The sequence below is a fragment of the Mobula birostris genome, chromosome 2 (genome assembly GCF_030028105.1).
Source record: "Mobula birostris isolate sMobBir1 chromosome 2, sMobBir1.hap1, whole genome shotgun sequence".
In the NCBI taxonomy this organism is placed as follows: Eukaryota; Metazoa; Chordata; class Chondrichthyes; order Myliobatiformes; family Myliobatidae; genus Mobula; species Mobula birostris.
In genome coordinates, this window is record NC_092371.1 from 75407647 (window position 1) to 75431557 (window position 23911).

The following is a 23911-nucleotide window of genomic DNA, read 5'->3' on the forward strand; positions in this document are numbered from 1 at the left end:
TACTGGGCTGAATCTACTATCTTTTGTAGGATTTTCCGTTCAAAGGCACTGGTGTTCCTGTACCAGGCCGTAATTCAGCCAATCAATACACTCTGCACTCCACATCTGTAGGAGTTTGTCAAGTTTTTTGATGACAGGCTGAATTTCCACAGACTCCTAAGGAAGTAGAGGCACTGCCATGCATTCTTTACAGTTACATTTATACGACGTGTCCAGGACAGGTTCTCTGAGATAGTGACGCCCTGGAGTTTAAAGTTATTGACCCTCTCCACCTCTAATCTTCTGATAATTACTGGCTCATGGGCCTCTGGTTTGCCTCTCCTGAAGTCTACAATCAGTTCCTTGGTCTTATTGACACTGAGTAAGAGGTTATTGTTGTTACATCACTCAGACAAATTTTCAATATCCCCCCTGAACGTTGATTTATCAACACCTTTGATACGTCCCACAACTGAGGTGTCATCAGCTGTACCAGAAGTTCATTGGGATGTTGTCAGATCTGGAGCTATTCAGCCATGCAGAGAGGTTGTGTAGTCTGGGTTGTTTTCCTTGGAGTGGAGGAGGCTGAGATTTCATCAATGGTGGCATACAACATTAAGATGAGTAGATAGTGAGAAACCTTTCCACTTATCAGAGGCATCTAACATCAGAGGCAGTGGTTTAAGGTAGAAGGAGAGCTGAGGAAGATATCTTTCTCCCAGAGTGTTGTTGGAACCAGGAAAGCAGAGGGGATGGGGTTTGGGAGATAATGTCTTTGTTGAGATTTCTCAAGTTTTGCTTATGCAGGTGGAGGTGAGCTTGGAACATTGAGGAGAATTTGAAAGGCGAGCGAGGGTTCAGCGCCGACTGCCTGCCTTTTGAACCACTGGTGGGACGGATCTGTCTGATGCCAGATGAGGAGTCTGTGGATCCTATTGCAGTGGTTCAAAGTTGAAAGTTCAACGTTCAAGCAAAATTTATTATCAGAGTACACACATGTCACCACATACTGGGGTGGGGGGTTGGTTTGATTTTTTTTTGTGAATGACCTCTATTTTTTCTTGTTTCGTGGTTATCTGGTGAAGACAAATCTCAGAATTGTGTATGGCACTTTGATAATAAGTGAACCTTTGAAACTGAGAGAATGGCGGAGGCTGAGACTTACACAACATCTCAGAAGTTTTTTTGATGAACACTTGAAATGTCATGGTACAGAAATCTTTGGCTGAGTGATGGAACACAGGAGAAGTATAAATAGATTCCTAATAGTCAGTACAGTCTCTGTAGGACAAAAGATTTGCTTTCATGCTTTGTGACTCCATGACTCCTTAAGGTAAATGCAACAGGTCTTTTCCACTGAGGTTGGGTGGGACAATGAACAGAGGTTATGGATTAAGGGTGAAAGGTGAATAGTTTAAGGGGAACATGAAGAGAAACTTCTTCCCTCAGATGACGTTGAGGGTGTAGAATGAACTGACAGCGCAAGTGGTGTGTGTGAGCTCGACCTCAACGTTTAAGAGCATTTTGGATAGGTACATGGGGTATGGAGAGCTTTGGTCCGGGTGCAGGTTGATGGGATTAGGCAGCTTAAATGGATCAGCATTGTCTAGAAGGGCCTGTTTCTGTGCTGTACTTTTCACCGACTCTATGACTCTACAGCAAAGTTTCCCATAATTCACAAACACAAGAGATTCTGCAGATGCTGAAAAACTTGATCAACACACATGCAATTCTGGAGTAATTCAGCAGGTCAGGGAAGGTTCCTCCAGCATTTTGAGTGTGTACATCCACATATACTGCTGCTTTAAAAAATGTATTAATTACAAACTGTTTAATAATTCAAGAGGTAATAACTTTCCCGAAGTATCTCTCCAAAGCAGGAATTCCCAACCTGGTGTCCACAGACCCCTTGGTTAATAGTAGGGGTCCAAGGCATAAAATAGATTGGGAACCCCTGCTCCCAAGAATAAATAAGAGGTTTAATATTTTAGAGACTGCAGATGCTGGACTATAGAGGAATAAACAGTCCGCTGGAGGAACTCAGCGGGTCGATAAGCATCTGTGAAGGAGGAGGAAGGAACAAAACCGCAGCGCCTTTAGGGTCTGTGAAACCCTACTGGTTTGTTGCAGAGAGGAACTACATATCCCAGTGACGATCGCGCGCTGACGTCATTTCCGTTGTCCTCTCCACTTCCCCAACTGGGGCTGGTGGTTGGGACAATGGCAGCTTCCTTGATGCTGCTGGTGACCGTGGCGATCACCGTTAGGGCAGTGCTGTTCCGCTCTTCGCTGGCGGAGTTCATCTCGGAGCGAGTTGAGGTGGTGTCTCCTCTGAACTCCTGGAAGAGAGGTATTTGTTGTAGTAGTGTCGGGAGTGGAGGTGGCGGGCCGGCCTTGAGTGTCAGCTCCATGACAGACCTGCATGGATTCCCGGTGGGCCACAGCTCCAGGTGTCGACACACCCCCGGCACCGAGACACAGGAGATACCGCAGGTGCTGGAAATCTGACCCAACACATAGACACAGAATGTGCTAGAGAAAGTCAGCGGGTCAGGCAGCATCTATGAAAGGAAATGCTCGGTCAACGTTTCGCGCGAAAACCCTTCATTAAATGCTGGTGAACTCAGCAAGTTAGTCAACATCTATGCAGGAGAGCATCTCATATTCCATCTTGGTAGTCGTAGAGTGCTTCAGCGCAGAAGCAAGCCTTTCGGCCCATCTAGTCTATGCAGACCGATCTGCTTAGCTCCACCTACATGCACCCAGACAACATCCCTTCAAACCCCTCCCATCCATGCACAATTGCAAACCTCTTAAATACACAATTGAATCTGTAAGTATACCACTTGTGCTTGTTCCACACTTGCAGTGAAGAAGCTCCCACAGACTCCTATTAAATATTATGGCCTGAAATGTTACCATTCCTCTCCTTCTTCCACAGTTGTTACTCACCCCACTGAATTCGCACAACAATTTGGTGCTTCAAAATCCAGAATCTGTAGTCTCTTGTGTCACTTCAGTGTGACTCTAGTTTCATTAGTGTGGCCTGCTGGGTTGGAACTAAAGTTGTGAAATTATGGTAAATGTCTACATTTAAGCAGTTATTTTTTATTTATTGAGATACAGCAAGGAATCTCCAGCCCTTCGAGATGCACTGTCCAGCATCCCCTGATTTCATCCTAGCCTAATCACGGGACAATTTACACTGACCAATAAACCTACCAACTGGTATGTCTTTGGACTGTGGGAGGAAACTGGAGCACCCGGAGGAAACCCACGCAGTCAGGGGAGAACATAAAAATTCTTTACAGGCAGCGGGTCAGAATATAGTAATTGCAATTGTTTTTTATTGTCACCTGTACAGAGACACAATATGGAAGTAATTTATGGTCATATGCGCAAGTGCGTTTATGCATAGGTGCAGTGAAAAACTTGCAGCAGCACCACAGGCACATTGTATCAGATAAGCAGCATTCACAGGAAAGCCATAAATTAATCAAATTATACACAATTTTTTACAAGATGCACGATTAGAACAAACAAAAGTCTATTGTAGTGCAGAGTGATCATAGTGTTGCTATACTGAGGGAGTGGTTAGGGTTGTGCAGGTTGGTTCAAGAATCAAATGGTTGAGGGGAACTAGCTGTTCTTGAACCAGTGGAACAAGAACAGACCTTTCACCCCATGATGTTGTCTTATACTAATTAAACCAGGACCTAGCGAAACTAATCCTTGTGTCCAGATCCCTTCATTCTCTGCTCATTCACGTGCCTGTCTCAAACCCTTTTAAATTCCTCACCCATGTTTGCATCCACTACTACCTCTGGTAGCGCATTCCAGATACCCAGCACTCTTGTTTAAAAAAGAAATTCCTTCGCTCACCTTAAATATACGCCCTGTCCAGCAGGGGTTCCCAACCTTTTTATGTGAAGGACCAATATCATTAACCAAGTGGACTGTGGACTCCAGGTTGGGACTCCCTGCTCTACAGTATTGGACATTACACTCCCCCCTCTGTGTACTCTCTCTCTCTCACTACTCCCCCTCTGTGATCTCTGCGGCTCTCCGACTCTTTGACCACGTGCTCGCCCAGACCCACTATAACAGCACCGTATCCTTCCTGCAGAATATGTCTTTGCCATTTCGACCCTCTCCTATCAGGTTCCCCCTCCAGCCCTTTATCTCCAGTCAACTTCCCAGTTCTTTACTTCACTCCCTCCCTCTCTTCCAGTTTCACTTATCACCTTGTACTTCTTCTTCTCCTCCCACCACCTTATGCTGACCTCATCTTTTTTTTCCAGTTCTGATGAAGGGTTTCGGCCTGAAATATCGACTGTTAACCCTTCTTCATAGATGCTGCCTGACCTGCTGAATTCCTCCAGCATTTTGTGTGTGTTGCTCAGATTTCCAGCATCTGCAGATTTTCTCTTATTTGTGATGATCAACTTTTATCAACCTCCACTGCTCCAGTGAAAAAATTTGTTTGTACACCATCTCATTTGTAGCTGTAGTTTTTGCCTGTAGTCTTTCTTGAATTAATGGTTCAAGTATTTTCCAGATACTTGTTGTGAGAAGAGTGAAACACTTTGCATGTCATTCGTACAAATAGATCCAAAACATGAGTGAATATAGGTAGTTTGTTCGTTATGTGCCATGTCATATGACGTGGGTGATCATGGTCTTATCCATGAACATGATTGTACTTAACAAATTTTTCTACAGAAGTAGTTTGCTATTGCCTTCTTCTGGGCAGTAGCTTTACAAGACGGGTGACCCCAGCCATTGTCAATACTCTTCAGAGATTGTCAGCCTGGTGTCAGTGGTCGCATAACCAGGACTTGTGATATGCACCAGCTGCTCATACGACCATCCACGTGACCCTGATCAGGGGGCTAAGCTAGTGCTACAGGCAATGACAGAATGCAAATATGTTCCAACAAAAGTGCATTGTAGGTAGATGCAGCTTACCAGCTGCTTATTACAGGCCAGTTTGTGCTCAGCAGTCCTCCACAAAGAGCATAGAATGAGATTGCAGAATCATTGCTGCACTGGTCTGTTCAGGCTCCTTGTAGAGCCTTCCACCTCTGCTCCATTTGCCAAAGGCAGAACTTCCCGGTGGTCAAACACTTTCATTCCAATTCACAGTCCCATTTCAACTTGTCGATCCATGGCCTCCTCGGGCCAAGATGAGGCCACCCTCAGGGTGGAGGAGCAACATCTTGTATTCCGTCTGGGTAGCCTCCAACCTGATGGCATGAATATCAATGTCTCCTACAGGTAATTAAAGCTCCCATTCCCCACTCTGGCTTCTGTCTTTCACCTTCTGCTGGATCCCCTCCTGTCCTTTCTGCTGTGGTCCACTCTTCTGTCTCATCAGGTTCCTTCTTCTCCAGCCTTGACCTTTTCCACACACCTGGCTTCACTTATCACCTTCTGGCTAGCCTCCTTCCCTTCTCCACCCCTTTTAGTTCTGGGGTCTTCCCCCTTTTTCTGTCCTGAAGAAGTGTCTCGGCCTGAAGCATCAATTATTCTTTTCTCTAGCTGTTGCCTGACCTGCTGAGTTGCTCCAGCATTTTGTGTGTGTCACTTCATTCCCATTTCCCACACTCTTCAGCTTTGAAAATTATGTTCTGCCAAGTGTGTGCCTATCAGCCTCTCTTTTGAAAGATCTTTCAGGCAGCCAGTTTCAGATTGTGTCCATCTATCAAAGTATGTTTCCTTGATCAATTGGTAAAATGCAATGCTTATGTTAGCCTCAATGAGGCTTAACCATGCAGGTTCGGGTCACAACCAGTTTTTGTGCTTAAAACTAAAATTTAATTTTCTCAATCCCACATCAAGGACCAGATAATTTCTTTAGATTATGAAGACACGCAGTCCTCTTTTACTGTCATTTAGTAATGCAAGCATTAATAAATGATACAATATTTCCTCTGGTGTGATATCACAAAACACAGGACAGACCAAGACTGAAAAAAACTAACAAAACCACATAATTATAACATATAGTTACAACAGTGCAACAACACCATAACTTGATGAAGAAGTTCACGAATGTTGGTTGCTGAATAACAATTGAATAGGATGCTGGGGAAATTCTGTCTGCTATTCTTTGAAATAATGCCAAAGTATGATCTATGCATACCAGTAATGGCATGTGGTACCTCAAAAGAACGGCACTTTGTAGTTTACCACAATCTTACCACTGTTTTCCACAATACCACAACAGGGGCAATATGGCAGCGTAGCGGTTAGTATGACACTATTACAACTCGGGGTGTCAGAGTGCGGAGATCAATCCCAACTTTGTCTGTAAAGAGTTTGTACAGTCCTCTCCTTGAACTGTGTGGGTTTCTTCCAGGTGCTCTGGTTTCCTCCCACAGTCCAAAGACGTACCGGTTAGTAGGTTAATTGGTCATTGTAAATTGTCCTGTGATTAGGCTAGGGTTAAATAGGTGGGTTGCTGGGCAGTGCGGCTCGTTGGACTGGAAGGGTCCATTCCTTGCTGTGTCTCTGAGTAAAATAAACCTTATTAAAGTGAATTCTAAGTCCTGAAAGGTAGTGATACTTTGAAATTAGTTGCTGGAACATTTTTCTGCCTCAGTGACTATTGTCTATTAGCACTTGCATCCACAGTGATGAAGTGTTTGGAGAGGTTGGTGATGAAACTCCTGCCTGGGAGCGACTTGGATCTGCACCAATTTGCCCACCAGCACAACACATTCACAGCGGATGCCTTCTCATTGGCTCTTCACTCAATGCTGGAACATCTGGCAGCAAAAGTACATACCTCATACATAAATGCATGACTACAGCTTGGTGTTTAGTACTATAATCCCCTCAAAACTAATCAATAAACTCCGAGACCTTGGCCTCAATACCTCTTTGAGCAATTGGATTATCGATTTCCCCACTTGTAAACCCCAGTCAGTTCAGATTGGCAACAACATCTCCACCACAATCTCCGTCAGCACAGGTGCACCACAAGGCTGTGTGCTTAGCCCCCTGATCTACTCACTTTGTACTTATGACAGTGTGGCTAGCACAGCTCCAATGCCATATACAAGTTTGATGATGACACCACTGTCGTAGACGGAATCAAAGATGGTGACGAATCAGCGTCTAGAAGGGAGATTGAAAACCTGGCTGAGTGGTACCTCACAACGACAACATCTTACTCAATATCAGCAAGATGAAGAAGCTGGTTATTGACTTCAGGAGGAGGAAACCAGAGGTTCGTGAGTCAGTCCTTATCGAAGGATCAGAAATGGAGAGGGTCAGCAATTTTGAATTCCTTGGTGTTATCATTTCAGAGGACCTGTCCTGGGCCCAGCATGTAAGTGCAATTACGAAGAAAGCATGGCAGCACCGCTACTTCCTTAGGAGTTTGTGCAGATTTGGTATGACATCCAAAGCTTTAACAAAGCTCTACAGATGTGTGGTGGAGAGTATATTGACTGGCTGCATCACAGCCTGGTATGGAGACACCAATGCCCTTGAATAGAAAATCTTACAAAAAGTAGTGGATAAGGACCAGTCCAGTCTATCAAAGCTGTCCCCCTCTTGATTTCATGTTCTTGATATTTATTATTTGTTTATTATTATTTATTTCTATTTGTATTTTCACAGTTTGTGCAAATCAATTTTAACCGATATTTCGATGACAAACTCTGCCACCTTCCTCAGGCATGTCTAGTCTGGTGGTATTTATACTCCCGTCATCCATCCTTCCTGATTGGTTAGTCCTCATCCAATCAGTTTTCCGCTGTCCACCTTGTTTACAATCAAATTCCAGTTGTTACTTAGAGTGAGACCTTATTCTTTGTTAAAATTCATTTACTCTAGTTTTATTTCAATGGCTTCCTTCACCAGGTGACCCCAAAAGCCATTGTCGCGACACTGTAGTTTTGCACCATCGAAGTCAATTCTTTGGCCATTGCGAGTACAATGTTTTGCTGCTGCTGATTTCTCTGGGTAACCCAAACAGCACCTCCCATGCTCCTTGATGTGGATATCCACTGTGCGTCCCATCTGGCTGATGTACACTGCTTTGCTTTCACAGGGAATCCTGAGAGTCTCCATGAGGAAATAAGATGATTATGCATGATGTTCCTATTAGAATGGTTACAAGGTGAAGGAAATCAGTCAGGCCCTTAAAAGGGCTGACGGAAAAACCAGGAAACCTAACAGAGGAGGAACCCTTTGTTACTGCTACCTTCCCTATATTTCCACCGTTTCTTGAAGGACCGCCAGGATCCTGAAGAAAAACTGGATTAATACCATCCACAAACCCGTAAGGAAGCTCAGATCGCAGCTTGTGTGCGTCAAAGATGACCTGGGACTCAGGGTGGTTGGCGTTTACAGGATTCCCTGTGAATGGGAAGTGGAGTGGGGTATGATCCACCTGATGTGCAAGATTTCTCGCAACTTCTCTGCTTGCAGCAGACACTGAGAAGTCCTGTGCATTGATGGGAAGTATCTGAATTCTTGATTGGAGCAAAAGCCCAGGACTCAGATACATTTTTAGAAGTGGCAGATGGAGTTCAACCCTGAAAAGTGTGAAATCATACATTCAGGAAGGTTAAATTTGGAAGCAGAATGCATGGTTAATGGTAGAATTCTTAGCAGTGTGGTGCAGCAGAAGTACCTTGAGATCCATATCTGTAGATACCTCAAAGTTGCCATGCAAATTGATAGGGTAGTTAAGAAGGCATATGGGACATTCAAGAGCCTAGAGGTAATGTTACAGCTCTATAAAACTCTTGGAGTATTGTGTTCAGTTCTGGTCACCTCATTCTAGGAAGAATGTAGAAAATTTATAGAGGGTGCATAAGAGATTTACCAAGATTCTGCCAGGACTGGAGGGCATGTCTCATGAGGATAGGTTGAGTGAGCTGTGGCTTTTCTCTTTGGAGCGAAACAGGATGAGAAGGGACTTGATAAAGGTGTACAGGATGATAAAAAGCATAGATACAGTAGACAGCCAGAGACTTTTTCTCTGGGTGAAAATGCCTAATACAAGGGAACCAACAGACCTGAAAGTCAGGATGCAGAACAGCTCTTCCATCCCCATCATCCTCAACATGGGTGTCCCCCAGTGCTCTGTGCTGAGCCTATTGCTGTACAGTCGGCTCGCGTATGACTGCATGACCAAATGCCCGAGTAATCACATTGTCAAGTTCTCCAATGACTCAGCAGAGGTGGGGCTCATCACCAACAATGAGATGGCCTACAGAGTGAAGGTGGAAGAGCTTGAGGCCTGGTGCCAGGTAAATAATCTCTTCCTCAATGTCAACAAGACAAAGAAGATGGTTATTGACTTCAGGAGAGCTCACACCCCTTTTTATGTAGATGACGCCGCAGTGGAAGCTGCAATCTGTTTCAAACTCCTGAGTATATCTCGCACAACTTATGGCCACAGAGCATATTCTGCACGATTAGGAAAGTTCACCGGTGCCTCTTCTCTGTGGGAAAGCTGAAGAGAGCTGGACTATGCACATCTATCCTCAGTGCCATTCTATAGATGTGCAGTAGAGAGCATCCTAATAAGCTGCATCACTGCATGGTATGGAAACTACACTGTGGCAGACAGAAAGACTTTACAATGGATAATCAAAACTGCACAATGCATCTCTGGCACCTGCCTATCTGCCATCAAGGACATATATACAGAAAGGTTCCGGAAAAGAGTCATTAACGTGATTAAGGATCCCACCCAACCTGCTTGTGGACTGTGGCGGGGACTGTGTGTGCCACTCCCATCAGGGAGGAGTCTATGTAGCATCCACACCTCCTCCCACTAACCCACGTCTCCACACCCCCACCACCATCACTTAATAATTTCCTGTCAAGTCACCTTATGTAGAGACACGACTATGCCTAGCATCACTTTATGGACATACAACCGATCTATGTACGTAAGCTATTTGATGTATTTATATTTATTGTGTTTTTTTTCATTATTCTTTATTGAGCTTTTTTGTGCTGCATCAGATCCAGAGTAACAATTATTTTGTTCTCCTTTACGTTTGTGTATTAGAAATGACATTAAGCAATCTTGAATAATTTTAAGTTGATTAGAGGAAAGTATAGGGAGGTCAGAAATAAGTTATTTACACAGAGGCTGGTGGATATATGGAACACCTTGCCAGGAGTGTGAGTAGAGGCAGATGCAGATGCATTAGGGACATTTAGGAAACTCACAGTTAGGCACATGGATGGGCTATTTAGGAGGGAAAGATTAAATTCATCTTAGATTTTAAGGGCGGCACAATATTTTGGGCCTAAGGGTCTGTACTGTTTGTAATGTTCTAAGTCTCTTAAATTGATGAGTTCAGTCACTTCATATTTGATTCTGTGTTTTGCAACTGAGTCAAGTAATGTTGGTTTGCGTTTGTTTCAGTCGTGGAAGGGCTATCTTTGCTGGATCTAGGTGTGTCCCCATACACTGGGAATGTGTTCCATGAAGTAAGTACAATATTATCAATTATATATTGGTTGTAAACCTTGGTTTACATAATGTGAGATTTATTGACAACTTAATTTATAATGAGACATGTGGTTCTGGATCATCGTGTCTTCTGAGTCCCAGTGTGCAAGTTTGACCACAAGACACAAACAGAATTAGTCCATTTGGCCCATTAAATCTGCATCGCCTTTTGATCATGGCTGATTTATTTTCCCTCTCAACCCCATTCTCCTGCCTTTTCCCCATAATGTCTGACACTCTTACGAATCAAGAACCTATCAGTTCTCAGCTTTCAGTATACCCAATAACTTGGCCTCCACAGATGTCTATGGTGATGAATTCCATAGATTCTCCACCCTCTGGCTTTAGAAATTCACCCTCATCTCTGTGCCAAAGGGATGCCCTTGTATTCTGAGGCTGTTCCCTCTTGTCCTAGACTCTCCCATTATTGGAATCATATATGTGCTTCATCCTGCTCAGAGACCCAATTCCCATCAGATAACCTATAAATTGATCAAAATTAATGTATGTATTGGAAAAGTAAATTTTTGTGGCATGGTAGTGGAACATATTTTATGTAAGGTGTGAAACTCACTTTCAAGGGCTCTTCATCTTATGTTGTCTATATTTATTGCTTATTTATTTATATGACTGTTTCTTTCTATATTTGCACAGTTTGTGATCTTCTGCAATCCAATTGAGCACCCTAGTTGGGCTGTCTTTCATTGATTCTGATATAGTTACTTTTAACCATGTATAACCATATAACAATTACAGCACAGAAACAGGCCATCTCAGCCCTTCTAGTCCGTGCCAAACTTTTACTCTCACCTAGTCCCACCGACCCACACTCATCCCATAACCCTCCATTCCCTTCCTGTCCATATAGCTGTCCAAATTAACTTTAAACGACAACATCGAACCTGCCTCAATCACTTCTTCTGGAAGCTCGTTCCACACAGCTACCACTCTCTGAGTAAAGAAGTTCCCCCTCATGTTACCCCTAAACTATTGCCCTTTAACTCTCAACTCATGTGCTCTTGTTTGAATCTCTCCCACTCTCAATGGAAAAAGTCTATCCATGTCAACTCTGTCTATCCCCCTCATAATTTTAAATACCTCTATCAATTCTGTAGATTTGTTGAGTATTTCCTGAGAAAACGAATCTCAGGGATGTATTTGGTAACATATATGTACTTTACTAATAAAATTTACTTTAAACTTTATATTAAAGAATTTGTTGATTGTATGATGTCTTCCACAATCTTGAGTTGTCCCAAGGTATCTTACAGCTACCGAAATGCTTTTAAATAGTAATCAACGTTGTTGGATAAGCAACCAATTTGCAAACATCTAGATCCTACATTGGGTAATGAGAACCAGTACTGGGCTTATTATCACTGTCATATGTCGTGAAATTTGTTGTTCTACGGCAGCAGTACAGTGCACCACATAAAAATTACTATGCATATATAACGATAAGAATATACAATAAATAACACATAAAACAAATTCGTAAGGTAGTGTTTGAGGATTCTTGGTCTATTTATTCAGAAATCTGATGGCAGAGGGGAAGGTGCTGTTCCTAAAATGTTGAGTCTTCAGGCTCCTGCAGCTCCTCTCTGATAGTAATGTGAATAGGTATGTCCTAGATGGTGAGGGTTCTTCGTGATGAATGCCACCTTCTTGAGGCATTACCGTTTGAAGATGTCCTCAGTGCTGGGGAGGCTGGTGCCCAACATGGACAACATACAGTACACAAAATGCTGGAGGAACTCAGCAGGCCAGGCAGCATCTATGAAAAAAAGTACAGTCAACATTTCGGGCCAAAACCCTTACAACCCTCTGCAGCTTTTTCCAAGCCTCTGCATTGGAGCCTCCATACCAGGTTTCAGGATGCTGTCCACAATAGGTCTGTAGAAATTTGCTAGAGTCTTCAGTGACATTGTCTTGTCTACATCAGAACAAATGACATAGGTAAGGGTAGGCTGTCAGTTCTGCAAGACAAATTTACAGAGTTAGGTTGGAAGCTTTGGGACAGAACTGACCAGGTGGTCTTCTCAGATGTTCTCCCTGTGCTATGTACCAGTCCAGGTAAGGTGAAGGAGGTTAGAAAATTTAATGCCTGGCTCAAATTATGGTGTAGGTTAGAGGGGCATAATCAACCAAATCACTGATTGATGAGCCAAAATTTCCTCCAGTTAAACAAAGAAATAACTGAAATAATTGTTTTGGTGCCAGAAAAGAATGATTAAAAGTTAATACTCATTTAGAATCCCTGTCATTACAGACCACAAACTAAGCCAGAAACCTTGGTGTTGTGATGGACTTCGACTTAAATTTTAACTGCTGCATTAAGACAATTGCAAAGTCAGCCTACAACCATCTTAAAAATATAGCGAGAGTCAAAGAGCTTATGTCTCAGCAAGATCTAGAAAAACTTGTCCGTGCATTTATTTTTAGTAGGCTTGACTACTGTAATGGCGTTTTCACAGGTCTCTGTTTTAAAAAAAATCCCTCAGACAGCTGCAGCTCATTCAGAACGCTGCTGCCAGAGTCCGCACTAAGACCAAGAAAGTAAAGCATATCATCCTAGTTCTCAGATCGCTACACTGGCTTCCTGTCCATCAAATGATTGACTTTAAGATATTACTACTGGTTTATAAAGCACTGAATGGTCTAGGGCCAAAATACATCTCTGATCTCTTGTTGTATTATGAACCTTCCTGAGCTCTCAAGTCGTCTAGGGTGGGTCTACTTACCGCCCCCAGGGTCAAAAGTAAATATAGTGAAACAGCTTTCAGTTACTATGCTCCATGTATCTGGAATAACCTTTCAGAAGATTTGAAGTCTGCCCCAACTTTAAGCAGCTTTAAATCGAGGCTTAAAATTTGCTTTTCCCTGTAGCTTTTAATTAGAATCTCCTGCACTGTAACTTCTATTTATCATATCTATTTTTTGTTTGATTTTATTCTCTTATATACTGTCTGAAATTTAATGTTGGTTTTTCTATCTTGCTCTATATAAAGCACTTTGAACTGCCTTGAGTTTGAAAAGTGCTATATAAATAAGCTAGCTTGCTTATGGGACATTTAGGTGCCTTTTGGAGCAGATGGAACTTGTACCACTGGGACAAGATGTATTTGAACTGGAGGGGCACTAATGTACTGGGCAGGGGTAGGCTTCAGTTAGCTGAGGACGGTTTAAACTAGGGATTTGGGGGGGCGGTTGGAACAGGGAACAGGCCAGGTACAATTGTTTAAACATCAATGTGGAGAATAACATATTAAGACATAAACTGATTATAGGCTTTAAAAATATATAAATGGGTCGGAATAGGATGAAAGCATCAGTGATAGTCTAAGGATGGCTTGTATGAATGCAAGAAGTATTAAGAATAAAATAACCAAGCTGGAAATATATGCAAGTGTGTATAAGTATGATATAATAGCAATAAATGAAACCTGCCTGACCTCAAAGGATGGTGATGAATATGGTATTAAAGGATATAATTAGGAAAGATCGTAAAGGTGGAGGAGTAGCCATTTACATTTTTTAAAGATTTTTTTTAGATTATGAGGACACGCAGTCCCCTTTTATTGTAATTTAGTAATACATGCATTAAGAAATGGTACAATGTTTTTCCAGAATGATATCACGGAAACACATGACAAACCGACTTAAAAAGTAACAAAAACCACATAATTATAACATATAGTTACAACAACACAAACAATACCGTAATTTGATAAGAACAGACCATGGCATGGTAATAGTCTCAAAGTCTCTCGAAAGTCCCATCATCTCATGCAGACGGTAAACCTCCAGCACCGCCAACTTGCCGATGAAGCATACTGGGAGCATCCGACCATAGTCCGACTCTGAGTCCGTCTGAAAACTCCGAGCCTCCGACCACCTCTCCGACACCGAGCACCATCTCTGCCAAGCGTTCCGACCCTGGCCCCGGCAACTGTCAATAATGTTATGTGGGACCTCATTAATAAGAGAGAATTTAAACATGAGGCTACTTATGATAGGAAGTGAATTGAGATTTAGCGAAGATATTCTGGGTGAGAATTGAAAGCTATAAGGATAAAGCAATAACATTGGGTGTATGTTATAGACTCCCTAATGCTGAAAGAGATTTTAATAAACAATTCTATCAGAATATTAGAAAAGCATGTTCTGAGGGTAATGTTATAGTTATGGGGGACTTTCATTTCTTAAATATTGAGTGAGAAACTGCACTGTGGTAGACAGAAAGGCATTACAACGGGTAGTCAAAACTGCCCAATAATGCATCACCAGAAGCAGCCTAGTTGCCAACAAGGATATATGTTCAGAAAGATGCTGAAAAAGGGCCAGCAACACACCCTATTCATAGACTGTTTGTAGCCTCCTGCCCGATGGGAGTGGGATGTAGCATCCACGCCAGGACCACCAGCTCAAAAACAGTTAGTTTCCATAAGGAGTAAGGTTGGACCAACACCTCCACCCTTCCATACACCCACCACTACTTTATAACTTCTCTTTAGTCACCTTACGTACAGCCTAGCGTAACTTTATGGACATACAATCGATCTATGTATAGAAACTGTCCTGTGTATTTATATTTATTATGTTTTTAAAATTATTATTGTGTTTTTTGTGCTACATCTGAAACAGAGTAACAATTAATTTGTTCTTTACATTTGTGTACTAAACAGTCTTGAATATCCAAAATGTTGAATACTTTGGATGTAATATGCAGGCGCAATAATTTAATGGTGCTTTGAGGGCGTGATATGCATTATTGTTTTGGGAATCTTTAAGGACATCCGGAGAGTGAGAGAAAGAAGGTTCAGAAAGGTGGTGCCAAGAACATCAGTGTGTAAGGTTGTAAAGAAATAAAACATGTAAAAAGTCTGTTAACACGTTGTACTTGTACATCAATGTGTACATCTCTGGGCTGTTTCTCAGTAATTGAAGTGGAGATTACATGCATTGCAGTTCTTCAGGTATTGTATTTTTGATCAGATAGGAATAAAAAATGGTTTCACTTGTTATTAGGATTATCAACTCAGAATTTCAAAGAATTCTTGACTTTGAAGATTAACTTTATTTGTCACATATACATGGAAACATACAGTGGAATGTGACATTTGTGTCAATGACTCAGCACAATCCAGAGATCTGCAAGTGTTGCCGTGTCACCGGCTGTTCACTAACCCTAACCTGTATATCTTTGGAGGAAATCAGAGCATCTGGAGGAAACCCACGCAGCCATGGGAAGAATGTATAAGTTCCTTACAGACAGCAGTGGAATTGAACCCGGATCGCTGGTGTGTAAATAACATTAAGTTACGGCTAAGCTACCATGTCTCCTGAACCAAATCAGATGCTTTGAGTGCAGGTTAGGAGGTAATTGTGGTCACACCACTGAAAGAAATCATTCTGTCTTTTCTAAGAGGTCAGGTTGATCCTTCATTGAAGAGGAGAGCAAAAGCAGCTACAGTCCATCATTCCAGCACTATGGCGCTGAAATGACTGCTTTGATATTCGTGTTCAAATGTCCATAGGAGCAGAATTAGGCTATTTATCACACTGAGTCTGCTCAGTCATTCCATCATGGCTGATTTATTATCCCTCTTAACCCCATTCTCCTGTCTTCTTCCAGAACATCTGACATCCTTACTAATCTAGAACCTATCTCTCTCCACTTAAATATAATCAATGACTTGGCCTCCACAGCCATCCGTGGCAATGAATTCCACAGACTCACCACCCTCTGGCCAAAGAAATTCCTCCTCATCTCTGTTCTAAATGGACATTCCTCTATTTTGAGGCTGTGCCCTCTGGTCCTAGATTTCCCCACTGTAGGAAACATCCACTCCACATCCACTCTATCTAAGCCTTTTAGGTTCAATAGATTCAATAAGATGCCCCCTCATTCTTCTAAGGTCCAATGAAGAAAAAGCCCAGAGATATTAAACATTTCTCATATATTAACTCTTTTCATTTTTTGGATCATTATCGTGAACCACCTTTGGACTCTCTCCAATGCCGGTACGTCCTTCCTTAGATAAGGAGGCCAGAGCTGCTCAGAATACTCGGTGTGGTCTGACCAGTGCCTGTAAAGCCTCAGCGTTACCTCAATGCTTTTTTTTTGTTCTAGTCTTATGGAAATGAATGTTAACATTGCACTTTCCTTCCTTACCACCGACTCGACCTGCAAGTTAACCTTGAGGGAAATCCTGCACACAGACTCCTTGGTCCCTTTGCAGCTCTGATTTTTGAATTTGATTCCTGTTTAGAAAATTATGCTTCCATTCCTTCTCCCAAAGTCCATGACCATACACTTCCCTATTGTATTCAACCTGCCACTTCCTTGCCCTTTCTACTAGTCCGTCTATGTCTTCTGAATTCAACCTTACAATTGAGGCAAGAGTATTATCAACAGATCCACCAAAGGTCAATGTCGTGTCTTACTGTGTTTTTGAACAGACTCAGTGCAGTGGTTGTATGTTAACTATGACAGATTGGGTGAAGTGCTAAGAGGGAAGACAGTATCCCCAGAACCATCTCCCCTTGGGTCATTTTATTATCTGCACAGTTTTGGATTTGCACTCAATTGGTTATAAACACAAGGGATTCTGTAGATGCTGGAAATCCAGAGTAACACACACAAAATGTTGGAGGAATTCAGCAGGTCAGGCAGCATCTGCTGAAAGGTCTCAGCCCATAATGTCTACTGCTTATTTATTCCTCTCCATAAATGCTTGATCTGCTGAATTCATCCAACATTTTGCGTGTGTTACTCAATTGGTTCTGGTGCTTTTATACTGGTATCTGTTTGGATCACAAAACATTGGCATTTGCAATGTTATAGGATCCCCTTTTTCATTCAATTGTTGATCCTGCCACAATGACAGACATGGTGCGCTGCCACAAGGAAGCAGTACCAATTATCAAAGACCTCTATCAACCTTGCCATGCCCTCTTCTCACTGCTACCATTGGGCAGGAGGTGCAGAAGTCTTAGATTCCACAACAGCAGATTCAGGAACAGTTAGTACCCTACAACCATCAGGCTTTTCAGCTGATATGGATAATTTCATTCCCCACTACCCTGTGGAATCACTACTCAGAACTGATTCCACAGCCTACAGACTCACTTTCAAGGACTTTTTTACAATTTATGTTAGAAGTATTATTGTTTGTATTTTTAAAATTTGTCTTTTGCGCGTTGGTTGTTTGTCGGTCTTTGTTTATGCATGGTTATTCATAAATTCAATTATATTTCTTTATTTTCTTGTAACTGCCTGCAAGAAAATGAATCTGAATATTATACATATTTCAATAATAAATTTCACTTGACTTTTATCATAAGACATAGGAGCAGAATTAGGCCATTTGGCCCATCAAGTCTGCTCCGCCATTCAATCATGGCTGATCCTTTTCTCCCCTCCTCACCCCCACTCCCCAGCATTCTCCCTACAACTTTTGATGTCACGTCCAATCAAGAACTTATCAAGCTCTGCCTTAAATACACCCAGCAACCTGGCCTTCACAACGGCCTGTGTTAAATTCCACAAATTCGCCATTCTCTGGCTAAAGAAATTTCTCTGCATCTCTGTTTTAAATGGATGCCCCTCTGTCCTGAGGCTGTGTGTGTCTTTTTGTCCTGGACTGTCCCACCATTCTTTCCACATCTACTCTGTCTAGGCCTTTCAACATTCAACATGAGATAGTTTCAAAGGTTTCAACTTTGACTTTGAATGAAGAGATGGATTTGAGAGTAAGTACAGTTATGGGGAGTAGGTGCTAAGCTACTCATCTGCTGACTGAATAGGCCACTGTGGTAAATAACTGAACAGGCAAGCTCTGGATTGTCTCACTCCAGTAGACATGGCTTTCCCTTCTTTGTCATTTCAGCCATAATAATATTTATTTTATCACTGAGCTATAGTTACTTTCCTTATGTAAGTTAGTTATTTAAATCAATGATCAACTTTGTTTAGATATATTAGGAATTTGCTGTGGTGTGTTGGTGCCTATGTTCTCTCTTAATTTATAATGAGCGGTGTGTGCAAAAATCTTGTGCTGTGCAATTTTTTTGCCCAGTGACAGCAACATGTGCGCACTGAAAAACTTCTTCAATAAGAGCAGTATAAACAAGTCAGTTCTAAAATATACAGACAAATTAGAGCAAACTCCACGTTGTCAGCATTGTCCACATCAGAAGCCGGAAAAGGAAATGTGATTGTGTGTGATCGTGAAATATACTTAACATGCTAATGAGGTAGAGGGTGACAACCTTTTGTGCACAATTTAAATTCCTTTGTGCGCTTGTAGCAAAAGATGTGTGCACTCGCACACAGCACAACTTAGAGGGAAAATTGGTTGGCTTGATAGGAAATAAAAAAACAATAACATTGCAACAATTATAAGAATGAAGAATTACAGTGGATTCTGGTTAATTGTCCCATTAGTTAATTGGGGCAGTTGCTTTTTTTGGGATACAAAACTTAATCGAAAAAGTAGCTGGGATTTCCTCGTTTGTTTTGGGACACTGTCACTTAATTGGGACAGGAGACTTGCAGAAAAGTTTCTAAGTAACATCAGTCACATGAACTTATGTGGCCGTTAGACAATATACTGTGCTTAGAGCAGTTTTTAATTAGCATCAGTTGCGTGTATTTGTGTTCAAAAATCAGTGATTTTTGTCACTGATAATTGGTGAGAAATAAGCAGTAAGACAATTCAGAACTGTTTTGCTCACTGCGGTTTCAAGCATTCAGACTTGGAGATGCGAGAAACAGCCCAGAGTGAAAATGAAACTATTTCACCACTGCAAGTTAGGATCTATGCAGAATTTGATGGTATCAACAATCAGCTTGAATGTTACAAAGAAAGTGGCCACCTTCTGAATCTACTCCTCATCATTTTTACTCCAATCCTGCTGAACAGTTTCGACCCAAAACGTCGACTGTACTTTTTTCCATAGATGCTGCCTGGCAGTTCCTCCAGCATTTTGTATGTGTTGCTTGAATTTCCAGCATCTGCAGATTTTCTCTTGTTTGTGAGTGGACTTGGAGGATGTAACAGTTTCTAATTAGCATCAGTCACATGCACTTGTGTGATCGTTAGAAATTACGCCATGCTTAGAGCAAACAGTTTTTAAATAGCGTCAGTTGTTTGTGGTTGTGTTATGTATTCATTTGGACTGACCGACGCCTAATTAAAAAGCGGTGATTTTTGACACTACTTCACGCAGGAAGGCAATGAAGGTCGTCCATTGTCTACACTAGGTGTCTGTGCTGATTTTGTTCATTTACAGCCAATCAAAAGAACATGGCAGTGTGTACTGTATGAATTCTTCTGTCAATAACTATTAGGAACTGATATACAGTTTTATAGTACTGCAGTAATATTACTAATGTTCTAGTTTGTTCTATAGTTCATTCAAATATGTAATTTGCTACTCAGTTAATAGGTAGTTTGCCTTTCAAAAGTAACTAGCAGCATGTATTTACAATGTAAACAGCATTATAAAATGTGATTTAAAATGTTTGCAGTGCAGTGACTGTGATAATAGAGAGTGGCGGGGTGGCTAACTAGAATGGTTGATCAGATTGACTGTCTAGAGGAAGAAATCAATTGCACTAATGCATATGAAATGGTTCAGATATTGTGACCCAATACCCTGTTGAAATATTACAATAAATTCTGATGTCTTTATCTTTGTCATCAAATTTATTTGGTGAGAAGTTATCTTTTGTTAGCTGGTACATTTATTATATTTTATTTTACAGACTCCACTTATTATCTACCTGTTCCATTTCCTTATTGATTATGCAGAGTTTGTCTTTATGGTAAGTAATGTTAAAGAATATTGTCTCTTTGAGTATCTTTTAACTTCTGCTATATGGGCTTTTGACATCCCAGCTCCATTTTGTATTTGCAGGCAATGGATGTTATAACTGCAATTGCACTCTATCTTGTTGCTGAGGATTTCAATAAAGTTGTGGTAAGAATATTGTACTTAATTTATTATAACGTTTAAGCTTCTCTTTTAACAACCAACATTTACCTACTATAAACACAAGTAAGTCTGCAGATGCTGGAAATCCAAAGTAATTGTTTGTGGATGGCTCTCCAACAATAAATCCTTTCCCATTCATACTCATTCCAGATATGTCAAAAACTCCCTTTTCAAATTTTAGCAAAAGCCAATCACAGGTGTTCACCACGACCCGTTTTTGTTTGTAGTTCACAATTTGGAACTGGCTAACTATGGGTTTATTAGGTCATAAAAATTTTATTTTCTTCATTTCTAATCTTTGTCCTGTTGTTAGTAATGGATAATCGTACGGCTAGCTGTAAACTAGCAGGTTCTATGTTTAGTTTATAAAGTGCTGATTCAGGTAGATGCATTTCCTGGCAAAGCTACTTTTAATAGGAGATGTTTACATGAGAGAGGTCTGGAGGGGGATGAGGACCATCACTGGGTTCCGGCAAACTAGCAACAGAGGAGCTGAAGGCAGTGTGGACAGGGCCAATGAACTTAACCTGTTCTTTAACAGATTTGACATTGTGGCCCCTCCCCATCCCCCACATGAGCCATCTGTTGTCGGCCCCCAACCAACACATATTCCACTCTCCCCTCCTACCCCTCCTCACAGTCCCCCACCCTGCTCTCATGACTATACCCCTTCCCCACACGAAACCAGCACGGTGGGCTTCACAGCTGAACAGGTGAGAAGACAGCTGAAACGTCTCAACACAAGCAAGGCTGCAGGACCGGATGGTGTCAGTACCAGGGTGCTCAAAGTCTGTGCCCCTCAGCTATGTGGAGTACTTCGCCATGTATTCAACATGAGCCTGAGGCTCCGGAGGGTTCCTGTATTGTGGAAGATGTCCTGCCTCGTCCCTATGCCGAAGACGCCACGCCCCAGCGGCCTCAATGACTACAGACCGGTGGCATTGACGTCCCCACATCATGAAGACCCTGGAGAGACTTTTTCTGGAGCTGCTCCAGCCTATGGTCAGGCCACACTTAGATCCCCTCCAGTTCGCCTTCCAGCCCCGACTAGGAGTTGAGGATGCCATTGTCTACCTGCTGAACCATGTCTACACCCACCTGGACAAGCCAGCGAACACTGTGAGGGTCATGTTTTTTGACTTCTCCAGTGCGTTCAACACCATCCGCCCTGCTCTGCTGGGGGAGAAGCTGACAGTGATGCAGATGGATGCTTCCCTGGTACCATGGATTCTTGACTACCTGACTGGCAGACCACAGTACGTGTGCTTGCAACACTGTGTGTCCGACAGAGTGATCAGCAGCACGGGGGCTCCACAGGGGACTGTCTTGTCTCCCGTTCTCTTCACCATTTACACCTCGGACTTCAACTACTGCACAGAGTCTTGTCATCTTCAGAAGTTTTCGGGTGACTCTGCCATAGTTGGATGTATCAGCAAGGGAGATGAGGCTGAGTACAGGGCTACAGTAGGAAACTTTGTCACATGGTGTGAGCAGAATTATCTGCAGCTTAATGTGAAAAAGGCTAAGGAGCTGGTGGTAGACCTGAGGAGAGCTAAGATACCGGTGACCCCTGTTTCCATTCAGGGGGTCAGTATGGACATGGTGGAGGATTACAAATACCTGGGGATACGAATTCACAATGAACTGGATTGGTCAAAGAACACTGAGGCTGTCTACAAGAAGGGTCAGACCCGTCTCTATTTCCTGAGGAGAATGAGGTCCTTTAACATCTGCCGGACGATGCTGAGGATGTTCTACAAGTCTGTGGTGGCCAGTGCTATCATGTTTGCTGTTGTGTGCTGGGGCAGCAGGCTGAAGGTAGCAGACACCAACAGAATCAACAAACTCATTCGTAAGGCCAGTGATGTTGTGGGGATGGAACTGGACTCTCTCACGGTGGTGTCTGAAAAGAGGATGCTGTCTAAGTTGCATGTCATCTTGGTCAATGTCTCCCATCCACTACATAATGTACTGGGTGGGCACAGGAGTACATTCAGCCAGAGACTCATTCCACCGAGATGCAGCTCAGAGCATCATAGGAAGTCATTCCTGCCTGTGACCATCAAACTTTACAACTCCTCCCTTGGAGGGTCAGACACCCTGAGCCAATAGGCTGTCCTGGACTTATTTCATAATTTACATATTACTATTTAACTATTTATGGTTTTATTACTATTTATTATTATGGAGCAACTGTAACGAAAGCCAATTTCCCCCGGGATCAATAAAGTATGACTATGACTATGACTTATCCCAGCTGGGTGGCAGAAAGTGACTTTGAGTCTAGGGCCAGAGGACTCAGTCATAGAATAGAAGGATGTCATTTTAGAACAAAAGTGATATTTCTTTAGCCAGGGGGTTGAATTCATTGCCACGGATGGCTGTGGAGGCCAAGATATTGTGCATAAATAAAGCAAAGTATGATAGATTTTTGATTAGTAAGGTTATGGCAAGAAAGCAGGAGAATGATATTGAGAGGGAAAATAAATCAGCCATGATGGAATGGCAGAGCAGATTTTATGGGCCGTATGACCTAATTCTGCTCCTGTGGCTTATAAAGTGGCTGATAACAATCTTTTCTTCATGATTATCTTGAGATTTAAAATTAGCAGGCAGCAGAGAAGGAGCCGGAAATAAGGTTTAACCTGTTGCATGTTGTAAGGCCTCGATAGAGTGGATGTGGAGAGAATGTTTCTTATGGTGGGGAAGTCTAAGACCAGAGGGGACAGCCTCAGGATAGAGGATTGTCTTTTTAGAACAGAGCTGAGGTTTCTTTAGCCAGAGAATAGTGAATCTGTGGAATTCGTTACCACAGGTGGCTGTGGAGGTTAAGTCCTTAGGTATATTTAAGCAGAGGTTGATAGATTTGTGATTAGTCAGGTCTTGAAGGGATACGGGGAGAAGGCAGAAAACTGGGGCTGAGAGGGAAATGGATCAGTTATGATTAAATGGCGGAGCAGACTCAATGGGTTGAATGGCTTAATATGCTCCTAGAAATTTTCAGAGTTTCAAAAGCAGTTTACAAATCTTAAGCACAAGAGACAGGGTTCCTCTTGTCCTCATCTACCACCCTGCCAGCCTCCATGTCCAGCACATAATTCTCCAAAACTTCCGCCATCCATAACAGGATCCCACCACCAAGCACATCTTTCCCTTCTTTCCCCAATTTCTGCCTTCTGCAAGGACAGCTCCCTTTGCGACTCCCTTGTCCGTTCGTCCCTCCCTGCTGATCTGCCTCCTGGTATTTATCCTTGCAAGCAGAACAAGAGTTACGCCTGCCCCTTCACCTCCTCCCTCACTACCATTCAGGGTCCCGAACAGTCCTTCCACGTGAGCTGACACTTCACCTGCGAGTCTGTTGGGGTCATCTACTGTATCTGGTGTTCCCAATGTGGCCTCCTGTATATCGATGTGACCTGACGTAGATTGGGAGACTGCTTC

General features: G+C 42.4%; 1 protein-coding gene across 3 annotated transcripts in view; it reads left to right on the top strand.

The window, feature by feature from the left end:
• Positions 1 to 2169: 2169 nt before the first annotated feature.
• Positions 2170 to 23911, top strand: part of pigu (phosphatidylinositol glycan anchor biosynthesis, class U) — a 68337-nt gene continuing 46595 nt past the window's right edge. Inside the window, exons 1-5 of one of the 3 annotated variants that reach the window (XM_072243369.1) lie at positions 2276 to 2329; positions 5125 to 5256; positions 10382 to 10446; positions 20241 to 20300; positions 20393 to 20455. In XM_072243369.1, coding sequence (XP_072099470.1) covers positions 5244 to 5256; positions 10382 to 10446; positions 20241 to 20300; positions 20393 to 20455 — 201 coding nt within the window. In that variant the 5' untranslated portion in view covers positions 2276 to 2329; positions 5125 to 5243. Of the gene's footprint in view, positions 2330 to 5124; positions 5257 to 8134; positions 8273 to 10381; positions 10447 to 20240; positions 20301 to 20392; positions 20456 to 23911 lie in introns of those variants that run through there. The other 2 variants (XM_072243363.1, XM_072243378.1) reach the window with 2 other exon arrangements.